General features: G+C 38.2%; 1 protein-coding gene across 1 annotated transcript in view; it reads right to left on the bottom strand.

Moving 5' to 3' along the window:
* LOC131940219 (retinal guanylyl cyclase 1) overlaps window positions 1–13,175 on the bottom strand; it is a 14,454-nt gene continuing 1,279 nt past the window's right edge. The window contains exons 2-9 of the mRNA XM_059298847.1: window positions 11,645–11,760; window positions 10,383–10,505; window positions 8,956–9,151; window positions 7,037–7,174; window positions 5,113–5,211; window positions 4,232–4,323; window positions 1,425–1,703; window positions 1–171 (exon numbers count right to left, since the gene is read on the bottom strand). Coding sequence (XP_059154830.1) covers window positions 1–171; window positions 1,425–1,703; window positions 4,232–4,323; window positions 5,113–5,211; window positions 7,037–7,174; window positions 8,956–9,151; window positions 10,383–10,505; window positions 11,645–11,760 — 1,214 coding nt within the window. The remainder of the gene's footprint in view (window positions 172–1,424; window positions 1,704–4,231; window positions 4,324–5,112; window positions 5,212–7,036; window positions 7,175–8,955; window positions 9,152–10,382; window positions 10,506–11,644; window positions 11,761–13,175) is intronic.

Raw genomic sequence — 13,175 nt, 5'->3', positions numbered from 1 at the left:
CTAGTTACCGGCCTTGTCAAAGCTGATCTCTGGAACCATGTGGTCGCTCGGTGCTGTGGTCAGTCGTGTAGTCTGGACGTCGTTAAATTTCAGGCACCCGGGGACACATGGAAACCCGACTTCGAACCCCGCCTTGTCCAGCAGCCAGTAGGTCTGCATCATGCCCTTACCCTGGGGGTGGAACAATGGGTAGCAGGGGAAATAAAAATAAACATACAGTGATTTTAAAATCAATGGCAAGTAGAAAAAAAAGGTTTTAAATCAAGGGAGGCAACAGAAAAAAAATCAGCGTGATATATTTAAAAATAAATGGGAGGTAAAAAATAAATCGTTTTTAAAATCAAAGAAGGTAAGAAGAAAAAACAGTTCTTTTCTATTTTTAAAACAATTAAAGGAACGGAACACTTGAAAAAGGAGGTGGATCGGGTAAAAGCAGATAAAACTCATTTACTCTTATTTTAGTTTTTTTTCACTTTGCCATTCTATAGGCATACGTTTTAGATCTATATACGGATGTTAAAATAGAGTTCAACTCAGCAAGATAGCGCTAGTGCTTAGTAGAAATATAATTATTATTGTAAATAGTTGTTTCATAAAAACTGGTTATTAAAACGTGAACACAACAACAAAGCAGTGTATAATGGATAATGGGTACATATTTTGGGTAAAATCCCAACCTACGTACTATAACACACGTCAGTTTGTCTAGAACGAGAGAAAAACTTGCACTGTAAAAACCACTAAAGGATATACATTAACCTATATCAACGGAAATAGTTTTATTTTAACGAGTAGGCCTACAAGATGCTCAGTTTAAAATATCATCCTAGGCCTACACGATTCTCAGTTTAAATAATTTTTTTTTTAAATTTGTGACCGAACGAAATGATATTTTTGAAAACTTGCTTCGGCAATATTGTTCTAAATTATGGCAGGAATCGATTGGTAAATGTTTCAAGTCGCTAAGTGGTCTGGTTGCCGAGATATGGAGCAAAAACTTCATTTGTTCGAGGTTTTTTTTTTTGGCTTTTCCTGTAAATCCAGGAAGGAATTCCGGGAATTTTTTTGGCCCACAATCATCCTTGGAACTTGCTTAACATATTTGCTTTGGAACTAGTCCTCGATATTGCTTGGTTGAGGAGGAGATACCACTTAAAGCTGCGGACACACATCCATCCATCCATTCATACATCCAGAAATGACGAGTTAATAATCGCAATTGTCCTTATGGAAATTGCGCTAATCAGTCTCAAAAGAGTGCATGTTTTCTACGCAATTGTATTTGCTATTCTAGTTCTCTTGTAAATTTTCTTAAATGTATATGTAGTAAGACAGTTGTGCCAATCAGCATTGGTAAGACATGATTGAACACAATGTTGCTAAGGACGCGATTTTATTTTGTGTCTGAATCGTGTTTATGTTACCTGGAGAACTAGTCTGTCCGTCTTTTGAAGGACGAACTCCATAACCACCATCACCGTCTCCTGCCTGCTGACCTTTCTCGGGACCTTCCTGTAGGTGATCAGCGTGGCCCCGTGGACACTGCCGACCACCGTGGAGGTGCCGTTACTGACCAGATTGATGGGGTCGGTGTCCTGGATGAAACTTAATTCCGGGGAACCGTTGTTGGTTTCATGTGATGTGGTGCTAAGTCCAGGTGTGTCTTGTGTGGTGGGGAGAGGAGTGGTGGATCCAGGTGTTCCCTGGGAGGGGTTGGGGGGGGTGAAAAGTATGAAATCACTGACGAGGTGGGGTGTGGTCAGGATTTGACAACAATGGTACAGCACTGAAGCGGGGTATGCTCGACACCCACACAAAACAGCTTTGTAAAATAAAAAAATAAATTCAGAAGCTCGTTCATCTGTAAAACCATACAGATTTGACACCCACATAAAACGGCTTTGGCGGAAATTGTGTTTGGTCTGATGTTCCTTAAGCTGCATATTCTCGAAATACTTGACACATGCACAATACAGCTTTGAAGAAGTCTGAGCATACGTTAACATTGAAGCGAGATAGGTCCAACATCGAACAGTTTCGGAGAAATCTGAGCTTCACGCAGTAGTCAAGTGCGGACAGCACCAAAGCAAGCTGAGAACCTTTTCGCGACATCGCTGCATCGTTCTGATTGCTCACCTCCAAAAACACGAGCATGTGGATGAATAGTTTCCCAGGGCAGAAATGTAGATGACGCAATACAAATGTAACGGGAATTTCAAATTTTCCGAAAACAAATGACATTTAGATAATTCCATAAACCAGTTGCACTTGGATGAGCACTAATCTGATGATCTTAACCTTAAACTAAACTGTATCGTTATGAAAAACACTAATAAATAAATAAATATATATATATATATATATATATATATATATATATATATATATATATATATATATATATATATATATATATATATATATATATATATATATATATATATATATATGTGTGTGTGTGTGTGTTCTTAATGAAGCAACATTGAAAAAGAAACACATATGCATGCAACATTGACAGTAGTCAAGAACATCGTGACACTTTTATACAACAGTATCTATATATATAATTCTCTTCTTCGAGCCGTTAGAAAACAAGCTGCAAACGCTCTCCCTACCTCCCCACCCCTACATGGTTTTAGTGAGCTGTGTTCACTCTAAATGTTTACAAGCAGAGCCAACAATTTTAAACGTAGGGGGGGGGGAAGGAAGGGGGGGGGGAGTTTATGGTCCTTAACGAGCTACTTATAGTGTTTTAAAGAAATATTTTCAGTGTCAGCGTTAGTACTGCCGAATTTACAAATTATGAATTATTGAAAATTAGAAACAACTAAATAGCGGCGTATGTTATGCCGCGGGCCGGCTCGTTGGTTTTAAAAAGCAACTAAAGACAATATCTTCTATTCAGAGTCTATTCTATAGCCGTGTATACAGGCCCATGCTATGGGCTAGGGAAACCAGGCAAAATACCAAAGATCTCAAGTGATATAAAATGTTTAGTTTTCATCTATTGGTGTCTGACTTTGTGGCTGGGTGGTAAGATTCGTCTTCTATCCCGGCAGTCGCGGGTTCGGAACTCATGTCGTCATTGTAAATGTCATTATAAACTATCTTTACAGTGTTGTTCACATGATCCTATAACAGTGAAATGCTGGTAGATTGTATCTTTGGAGTGTGTGAGATTGCATCAGGGAGACAGTGGCTGTGCGCATGCGCGAGGGGAACAAGTAAAAAAGGAGGCAAGAAGATGGCGTAGCTTGGTTGTACATGCGGCCTGTGTGAAAACAAAATAAATATGAAAAACTGCAAAGAAGGCTTGTCTATTGATTTTACATGTGTAATATAAAAGGTAGGAGAAAGGCCTGTGACAAGTTTATATCGTGAACCCAGTCACACAAAAGGCTTGTGACAGATCCCCTTGCTAAACATTGGCGTGGAATGTCACAGAACGGAATTGTTTGCAATCGAAATATATATTCAATACCTGGTGGTCATATTTTTATTCAACGAGTAAATTTTTTGTAAGGAATTTAGGAAAACTATATAGAGGAATAAAATGTAATGTATCACATTCTGGGTAACTCACTGATTAGTTAATGTGGGCAAATGTTCGACACATTTACACCAGATTTATATGTTAGAGGGTGTGTCAATTCGAGGCGAAATGACCTGGAACAAATCACATGAGGGGGGGGGGGGGGGAGCAGACGGAACCATGAATAAACTTAGGCTAAACCATGATAGACAGGTCTAAGGGGTGGCTAGGGGTCATAGGTGGGGTGGAAGCATAGCTCTGACACAATTTCTTTTTTTCGGATTCAGGTGGGGAGGGGGGGGGGGTGGAGAAAGTAGGGGAAAATACAAAACATAGGCTTCTCAAAATAAAGCTTTTTCATATTTTTATTTTGCAGTAGTCATTATTGTGTATGTAATGTTATGGGCACTTATTTATGTGCTAAAGCGCAGCAATGGTTTGTCGCGTTTCAGCGATAGTCGGCGTTAAAGGGGTTAACATTTTAAATGCATGTTTGTACTACTATGACACTAATTACAATCAATCAAATCTCTCTATAACCTAGATCTGACATAGCCGTGATCATGAGAATGATAGTCTTGCAGGGAAAAAACAACAAAAAATGTGTTGTCTAAATGGCGATTTGACAGCATAGACAGGTGACATGTAACATGGAAAGCTGACAAAAACATTGAAGGATAATTTTAAAAATAAACTAACCTTGACCTCGACATGACCTCGGCAATCTAAATTGTAGCAACCCAACGATTCCAACGCTGAACATGTTGCTGTCGATACTTGAATTCGATCCGCTGTGGAATCGAATACAACACCCAGTAAGCCCATGCATCAAAATTTTCCCCAAAAATAAATTCTCCTAAACACATTTCACGAAAACATGTTAAGAATAGAATTTCTCTGAACTCAAAACAATGCTTTTAAGATATTATACGATATCAAACGAAATTAAAATATTTTTCTCATCGTAAAGTGCAAGTAATCAAGTGTCACGTCCTGTTAATTCGAGAGCGAGAGTAATTTCCCTTGTTTAAAGTTCGGCCGCCAAATCGTCATATGAGGTGATCACTATAATCAAACGATGACAAATACCGTTCACCATTTATCTTTTTTATCATATAAAATAGCACTATCAACTATCAACCACTTATTATTTTTATTAATCGATTCAAGTTCTATTTTAGTTGTTAGAAATATTTTGATAGTTTAATTTTTAGGTATTGTAAATGTATACAATATATATATATATATATATATATATATATATATATATATATATATATATATATATATATATATATATGTCGATAAAGCTTTGTGTGTTTGTATGTGTGTGTGTACGTTCTCGCGTGTGTCTGTGTAAAGAATTTACGTTTGTTTACTGTTCACGGAAAATTCCGGACCCAGGGTAATTCTCTGCTCACCTTCAGAGTTTCATCCAGGCATCTCTTCCCCCCCCCCCCCCCCCCCCGAACGAAATAAATTTATATAGAAAACATACTTTTACCAGTGTCCGCACCCCTCCCCCTGGAAATATCAAGTGCCCCCAGGAAAAAAAAATATCTGGAAGAAACACGGCTAACCTTTTCCGGTGGACTCCATCCTGCTGGCAGTGTTGACCGTGTCGCCAAACAGGCAGTACCTGGGCATCTTGGACCCGACCACCCCGGCAACGACTGGACCTACGAGCATTGAGGTGCAGGTTGGAATGTTTGGTTGGGCCATGGTGCAAGTTATATAAAAAAAAAAACTACACAAGAGCCCTCTCAGCAATAACAAAACAGATGATTTAACTTTGTCCTACAACAGATGACTTAACTATGTCCTACATCAGGTGACTTAACTATGTCCTACAACAGATGACTTAACTATGTCCTACATCAGATGACTTAACTATGTCCTACAACAGATGACTTAACTATGTCCTACATCAGATGACTTAACTATGTCCTACATCAGATGACTTAACTATATCCTACAACAGATGACTTAACTATGTCCTACATCAGATGATTTAACTTTGTCCTACAACAAATGACTTAACTATGTCCTACATCAGATGACTTAACTATGTCCTACAACAGATGACTTAACTATGTCCTACATCAGATGACTTAACTATATCCTACAACAGATGACTTAACTATGTCCAACATCAGATGACTTAACTATGTCCTACAACAGATGACTTAACTATGTCCTACATCAGATGACTTAACTATATCCTACAACAGATGACTTAACTATGTCCTACATCAGATGACTTAACTATGTCCTACAACAGATGACTTAACTATGTCCTACATCAGATGACTTAACTATGTCCTACATCAGATGACTTAACTATGTCCTACATCAGATGACTTAACTATATCCTACATCAGATGACTTAACTATGTCCTACATCAGATGACTTAACTATGTCCTACATCAGATGACTTAACTATATCCTGCAACAGTTGACTTAACTATGTCCTACATCAGATGACTTAACTATATCCTACAACAGGTGACTTAACTATGTCCTACATCAGATGACTTAACTATGTCCTACATCAGATGACTTAACTATGTCTTACAACAGATGAATGAACAAAAGCTTAAAAAGGACAAGTTACCTATCTATATATATAATTCTCCTCTTCGAGCCGTTAGAAAACAAGCTGCAAACGCTCTCCCTACCTCCCCACCCCTACATGGTTTTAGTGAGCTGTGTTCACTCTAAATGTTTACAAGCGGAGCCAACGATTTTAAACGTAGGGGGGGGGGGGGGGGAAGGGGGGGGGTGTTATGGTCCTTAACGAGCTACTTATAGTGTTTTAAAGAAATATTTTCAGTGTCAGCGTTGGTACTCTCGAATTCACAAATTATGAATTATTGAAAATTAGAAACAACTAAATAGCGGCGTATGTTATGCCGCGGGCCGGCTCGTACCTTATAAAATACGACTTGACTGTATAATTAAGATGCCATTAAAAATACCTGATTGCCTATTAACCGAATAAAAGATTTCCTATTTGTACCAACTAAATATGTCATCTCAAACAGATGACCTACATATTTCTAATGAAATTTGTTTTTAAATTAATTGCGTTAACTGTTTCTATGAAAACGCGGGATAACCAATCTGTATCTAAAATATGGTAAATAAAATTTTAATTCTCAAGATGTAAGCTTATTTAATGTATCTTGAGAATTCGAGATGACCTTTCTGTATCTATAATACTTACCTATATATATGAAGGTAAGGTGACTTACCTGTATCTATAAACATAAACGACTTGCCTGTATTTATAAACAAAGACGACGTACCCTTATCTGTAAACATAAACGACTTACCTCTATCTGTAAACGTAAGACGACCTACCTGTATCTGTAAACGTAAGACGACCTACCTGTATCTGTAAACGTAAGACGACCTACCTGTATCTGTAAACGTAAGACGACCTACCTGTATCTGTAAACGTAAGACGACCTACCTGTATCTGTAAACGTAAGACGACCTACCTGTATGTATCCCGGCCCGTAAGCTGAGGTTCCTCCCAGGTAAGTGTGGGATACCTATATGACCGGCGTGATGGGAGAGATCCAGCGCCATGTTGGCTATCTGTGTCACGTGTTTTCTACCGTTGCGTTTAGGGACACCTTTGGCGGGGGAGAAGTGTGAAAATGGAGGGCGGGGGCAGGGTCAAATTAGTGAAAATAGTTCATAGTTTGAATAACTCTAAAGTTATCAATTTTTAACTTTCTTAAACCTTTTCATGAACAATATCTAAGAGACAATGAAAACAATTAGAACAATATCTAACAAAACCGTGAAAACAAATAGAACAAGTTCTTACAAAACCATGAAGCCTACATAAACAGGACAATACCTAACTAGACCATGTACACAAACAGGACAATACCTGACTAGACCATGTACACAAATGTAACAATACCTGTTAAGATAATATAAACAAATGTAACATTACTTGACTAGACCATGTACACAAACAGGGCAGTACCTGACTAGACCATGTACACAAATGTAACAATACTTGACTAGACCGTGTACACAAACAAGACGATAGCTGATCAGAATATGTACACAAATGTAACAATACCTGACTAGACCATGTACACACATGTAACAATACCTGACGATACGATGTACACCAATGTAACAATACCTGACGATACCATGTACACCAATGTAAAAATACCTGACGATACCATGTACACAATTGTAACAATACCTGACGAGACCATGTTCACAATTGTAACAATACCTGACCAGATCATGTACACAAATGTAACAATACCTGACCAGATCATGTACACAAATGTAACAATACCTGACGAGACCATGTACGCAAATGTAACAATACCTGACTAAACTATGTACACAAATGTAACAATACCTGACGATACCATGTACACAAATGTAACAATACCTGACTAAACTATGTACACAAAGGTAACAATACCTGACGAGACCATGTACACAAATGTAACAATACCTGACGAGACCATGTACACAAATGTAACAATACCTGACGAGACCATGTACACAAATGTAACAATACCTGACGAGACCATGTACACAAATGTAACAATACCTGACGATACCATGTACACAAATGTAACAATACCTGACGAGACCATGTACACAAATGTAACAATACCTTACAAGACCATGTACACAAATGTAACAATACCTGACGAGATCATCTACACAAATGTAACAATACCTGACCAGATCATGTATACAAATGTAACAATACCTGACGAGATCATCTACACAAATGTCACAATACCTGACGAGACCATGTACACAAATGTAACAATACCTTATTAGACCATGTACACAAACAGGACAATACCTGACTAGACCATGTACACAAACAGGACAATAACTGATCAGACAATGTACACACTTATAACAATACCTGACTAGACCATGTACACAAACAGGACAATACCTGACTATACCATGTACACAAATGTAACAATACATGACCAGATCATGTACACAAATGTAACAATACCTGAAAAGATCATGTACACAAATGTAACTATACCTGAACAGCTCATGTACACAAATGTAACAACACCTGACGAGACCATGTACACAAATGTAACAATACCTGACTAAACTATGTACACAAATGTAACAATACCTGACGATACCATGTACACAAATGTAACAATACCTGACGAGACCATGTACGCAAATGTAACAATACCTGACGAGACCATGTACACAAATGTAACAATACCTGACGATACCATGTACACAAATGTAACAATACCTGACTAGACCATGTACACAAATGTAACAATACCTGACTAGACCATGTACACAAATGTAACAATACCTGACTAATCCATGTACACAAATGTAACAATACTTGACCAGACCATGTACACAAATGTAACACTACCTGACGAGACCATGTACGCGTCCCCTATAGTTTCCACCTTGTACACGTCATACAGTTCCAGACGCCGGTCAAAGCACGTGTACAGGTTGTTTAGGAGGTCAACGACCTCTAGCGGCGAGCAGGAGGCGGCGATGGTGGTGAAGCCCACGACGTCGGAGAAAAATATGGTCACGTCCTCATAACTCTCAGCTGGTACCTGTGATAAATATTCCTATTTTATTAATTAAGTCATATGATATTTTAAACTGAACAATCGAAACAACGTGTCAACGTACTTTACAATATTGAAAAGCTAAATTATTTAACTGCTTTTCTTCTTTCTTCTTCGTTCTCAATTTTTTAACGTTGTAGGGATTCCCTCAAACACAATTAAGTTTAACTTTTTATGCGCCATATAGGCTGTTGACTCCGATTTCAGCCTCCTTTCATTTTTTGTGTTTGCTTCCATAGCCTTTGTCCAGCCAAGAACTAACTACAAGGCAGCAGTTGTTTGTTTTTGGAGCTGTCTGTTCTAGAACAGTTCCTGTCCCCATCTATTCTCATCTACCCGGGGTTTCGAACTCAAGACTTTTCGGTTTAGTAGCCTTGAGCTTTACCGACTAGACCACGATGTTATGAACAATTTTAAACAGTAATAATCATTATCCAATTAATCCTCACGGCCATTTATAACAGCATGACCTCTAGTGCAAGCGTGTACCAAGAAACCACACATTACTGTACAGGCGGTATTGGAAAACATCCACAAACATTTTTGTTTACTAAACAATAAGCTGAGCCAAACCCGAACCCCAACAGTTAACTTTATCAGCAACTTAGATCAGTGGTTCTTAACCTGGATTCGATCGAACCCCAGGGGTTCGGTGAGTCAGCCTCATGAGTTCAGCAGAGGTCAAGACACCCGACTCACACGATCGGATATTGTCTGACGATATAACCATTAAAAAGGGGGTTCTGTGAATGGGCATATGAAACTGGTGGGGTTCAGTACCTTCAATAAGGTTAAGAACCACTGCCCTAGAGCCAGGGGCGTAGCGAGGGGGGTGCGGGGGGGTGCGGATCGCACCGGGTGAAACCATTTAGGGGGGTGACACCAAGGCAAAAAATAGCAAAATATATACAGAAAAACTTGAGGGGGGGTGCAAATCGAAAGTTTGAGGGGGGTGCAAATCGAAAACTTGAGGGGGGGTGCAAATCGAAAGTTTGAGGGGGGGGGGTTGCAAATCGAAAACTTGAGAGTTTGTCCCCGGGAAGGGTCGCTACGCCTCTGGGGGGGGGGGGGGGGGACACACCATTAAGTGCCGCACCGGGTGACACCCGACCTCGCTACGCCACTGCCTAGAGCTACCCTATTCATTACTCTAAGATTAACACTAATCCTGTATTAGCTCGGTTTTAACCGGAAAGCACCAGACGTTTAAATTTACCGTGTTGTTTTCTTTCAGTTGCTTAGCAACCTGTTCTGGCAACATTTGATACAGCAGAGACTCCGCCCTCTTCCTCTCCTGATTTAATTCCTTAGACTGCTCCGAGAGGGAATTTGCATATTTCTAGAACAAACATATAAACCAATTTAAAGTTGATACAACCATAAATAGTATCAACATTAAAATTAAAAATCAAATATGTGTTATAAAACTATTTGTCTGGGAAAAAAAATCGTCAAAGAAAAATTAATTGGTTTCTGGATCAAAGAATCGGCCACAAATTGCCTGGCACGGAAGGCGTCCAACCGAATATTTTCTTCCAAATCCCCTCCTCTTTATTACTTATCCCTTGCCTCAGTTAACACTGCATCACTCCCAACTTACAAAATTTCATTCTACCCGAGTTCACAATCAATAAGTTTGCTGAGATTTTTTGTAAACATTTTGCTGTAATCCTTTTCAGCACAAAATAATGTCCTACGTTGATAAAATGCCAAACTTTTATTTAAGTTATATTTAAAAATGTGTGAGCTGTTGCTTTGGTTACCATACAACCATACAAGTCTGAATTTTGAAAAAAAGAAAATTACCAGCAGTGGTATCATAGAATCGATACACCTGGTAGTGTTATAAGGCGTGGGAGAGTGTTCAATGAAAATAAATTTACAGTTTATTTTATTTAGTTTTGACAAAGAGGCGTAGCGACCTATTCCAGCGCCCGGGGCGGACAATCAATTTTGCGCCCTCTCCCTCCCAATTCTAAATATAGTTATTTCTCCTGTGAAAAACCACTTATGTAAAGCCTTGTAGTCGTTTAGTTTCGTAACTTTGACTAAGGTTAATTCAATACTTCAGTTTAAAATGAGCGTTTAAATTAATTTTTCTACCTCTATTGGCGCTCCCTTATGGTCGGCGCCAGGGGCGGCCTCCCCACCCGCCCTCCCCTAGCTACGCCATTGGATTTACACACAATATGCATGGCGATATGGACGATAGAATTTGGACATTCTTCGCTCGAATGTCGTCTGCATGAATTAAGCTATCGGTTAATTTATAAATTTGGTGATGTATGTATAGGAGAGGGCGAAGCTATTATTTTACCTGTATATCTAGCCTGCTATGCCTATATAAGTGATGGAACTGCTTGTATATTAATCATGTATCCATAGGTGACATCTGTATAATTGAGGAAGCAGCTAATACCTTACCTGTATACCAAGCCAGCTATACATATTTGATTGAAGAAGCAGCTAGTATTTTACCTGTATATCCAGGAGAAGGATTCGAACCGAGATGACGATAATGGGCGCTAGCAGCACAAACACGCAGACCAGCGTTATACTGAGCGAGATCTCATCGGACGACAGGCGAGAGGACTCTGGTAAAAAAAAAAAACTGGTCATTTCCGGTGTTGGTGTGGACAGGTCATATAAAGGAGGCATATGGTTAGGATGCTGACTTCATAATGACTTCGTAATTTAAAATGATAAAATAGCAGAAACAATTTACAAGTCTTAATAAAAAATTAAATTGACAACATTTTAGCCATGAGCAGTGCCGGCGCCAGGTTATTTAGCGCATTAAGCAAAAATTATTAAAACGGGCCCTCTCCCCCCTCCCGCAATTGTTTTCGGGTCCCCATATATATATATATATATATATATATATATATATATATATATATATATATATATATATATATATATATATATATATATATATATATATATATATATATATATATATGTATGTATATATAATTTATTTTTATACCGCAGTCATTCGTAAAGATGCTTACTTTTAATAATTATTATAATTATTAAGAGAAGAAATTGTGTTTTAGTACGGAACTGTTTTAATTAGCTTTATCGGCACCACTATTCGACTATTTAAATAAGAGCAATAGCTTATAAGTCATGCAAGTGGCTTAAAAGTAGCTATTTTTCTACGCAACAGTGTGTGTTAATTACTTTAAAACAATGTTATCAACACGGTCAATTTGTTTTCTTGTTTTTGTTTGTACAAAACCACTATTAATCTATCTAGGTGCAAAAAAAATTTGATTTTTTTGTCAGATTTGGTTCCCCCCCCCCCCTAAACGGCCTGCGTTATGCGTCAACGGCGCTTCTAAATGTTTGCAGTCTTTTGAGTGATATTGGATATATCACCCAGGAAGTCAACCAGAATATTATGTTGTTCTAATTGTTGGAACCTCTCTTTCAGAGTCTGCATACCCATATCCAAGACAGTGTTATAGAATTATACCTTAAAATCCTGTTATGATCTTGTGGTGCCAACAATTAGTTTAGTTTGAAAATCTATATCTCCCTGGCTGACGATGTTTCTTATTCAAATTGAGAGAAAACGAGACTTCGAGCCTAATAAAAATCAAAATTGCAATTTGATCATCCTCTGAAATTTCCTAATTAAAAGATCTAGATTATATATTATATTACCAGAGGCGTGGTAAGGGGAGGGGTCCAAACGGGATAGGTAATAATATAAAGTGCTCATTACTGAATTATTTACAGTCTGAATGAAGAATATAGATGGCTACTTGGCATTACGGACTTATTTCATAATTTTCTACAGCTATTGTGTGACACCAAAATAAAAAGGCAAGTGAATGGTAAAAAGCGCCCGACCTTTCCAAAAAAAGGGAAGTGGGAGCGCATTTTCACCAACGCGAATATTTAAATATAGATCTCATTTGAAGATGGGGCGCAAAGTTGATAGTTCGTCTTTGGCATCGAAATAGATTGCTACGCCTTTGTGTTTAGTTTAATATAAACA

This window comes from Physella acuta, unplaced genomic scaffold (assembly GCF_028476545.2).
Source record: "Physella acuta isolate Inbredline_101_S28 unplaced genomic scaffold, ASM2847654v3 ptg000312l, whole genome shotgun sequence".
Classification (NCBI taxonomy): domain Eukaryota; kingdom Metazoa; phylum Mollusca; class Gastropoda; family Physidae; genus Physella; species Physella acuta.
Note: the sequence above shows the minus strand (reverse complement) of the source record. Positions and strands in the feature narration are given on the sequence as shown.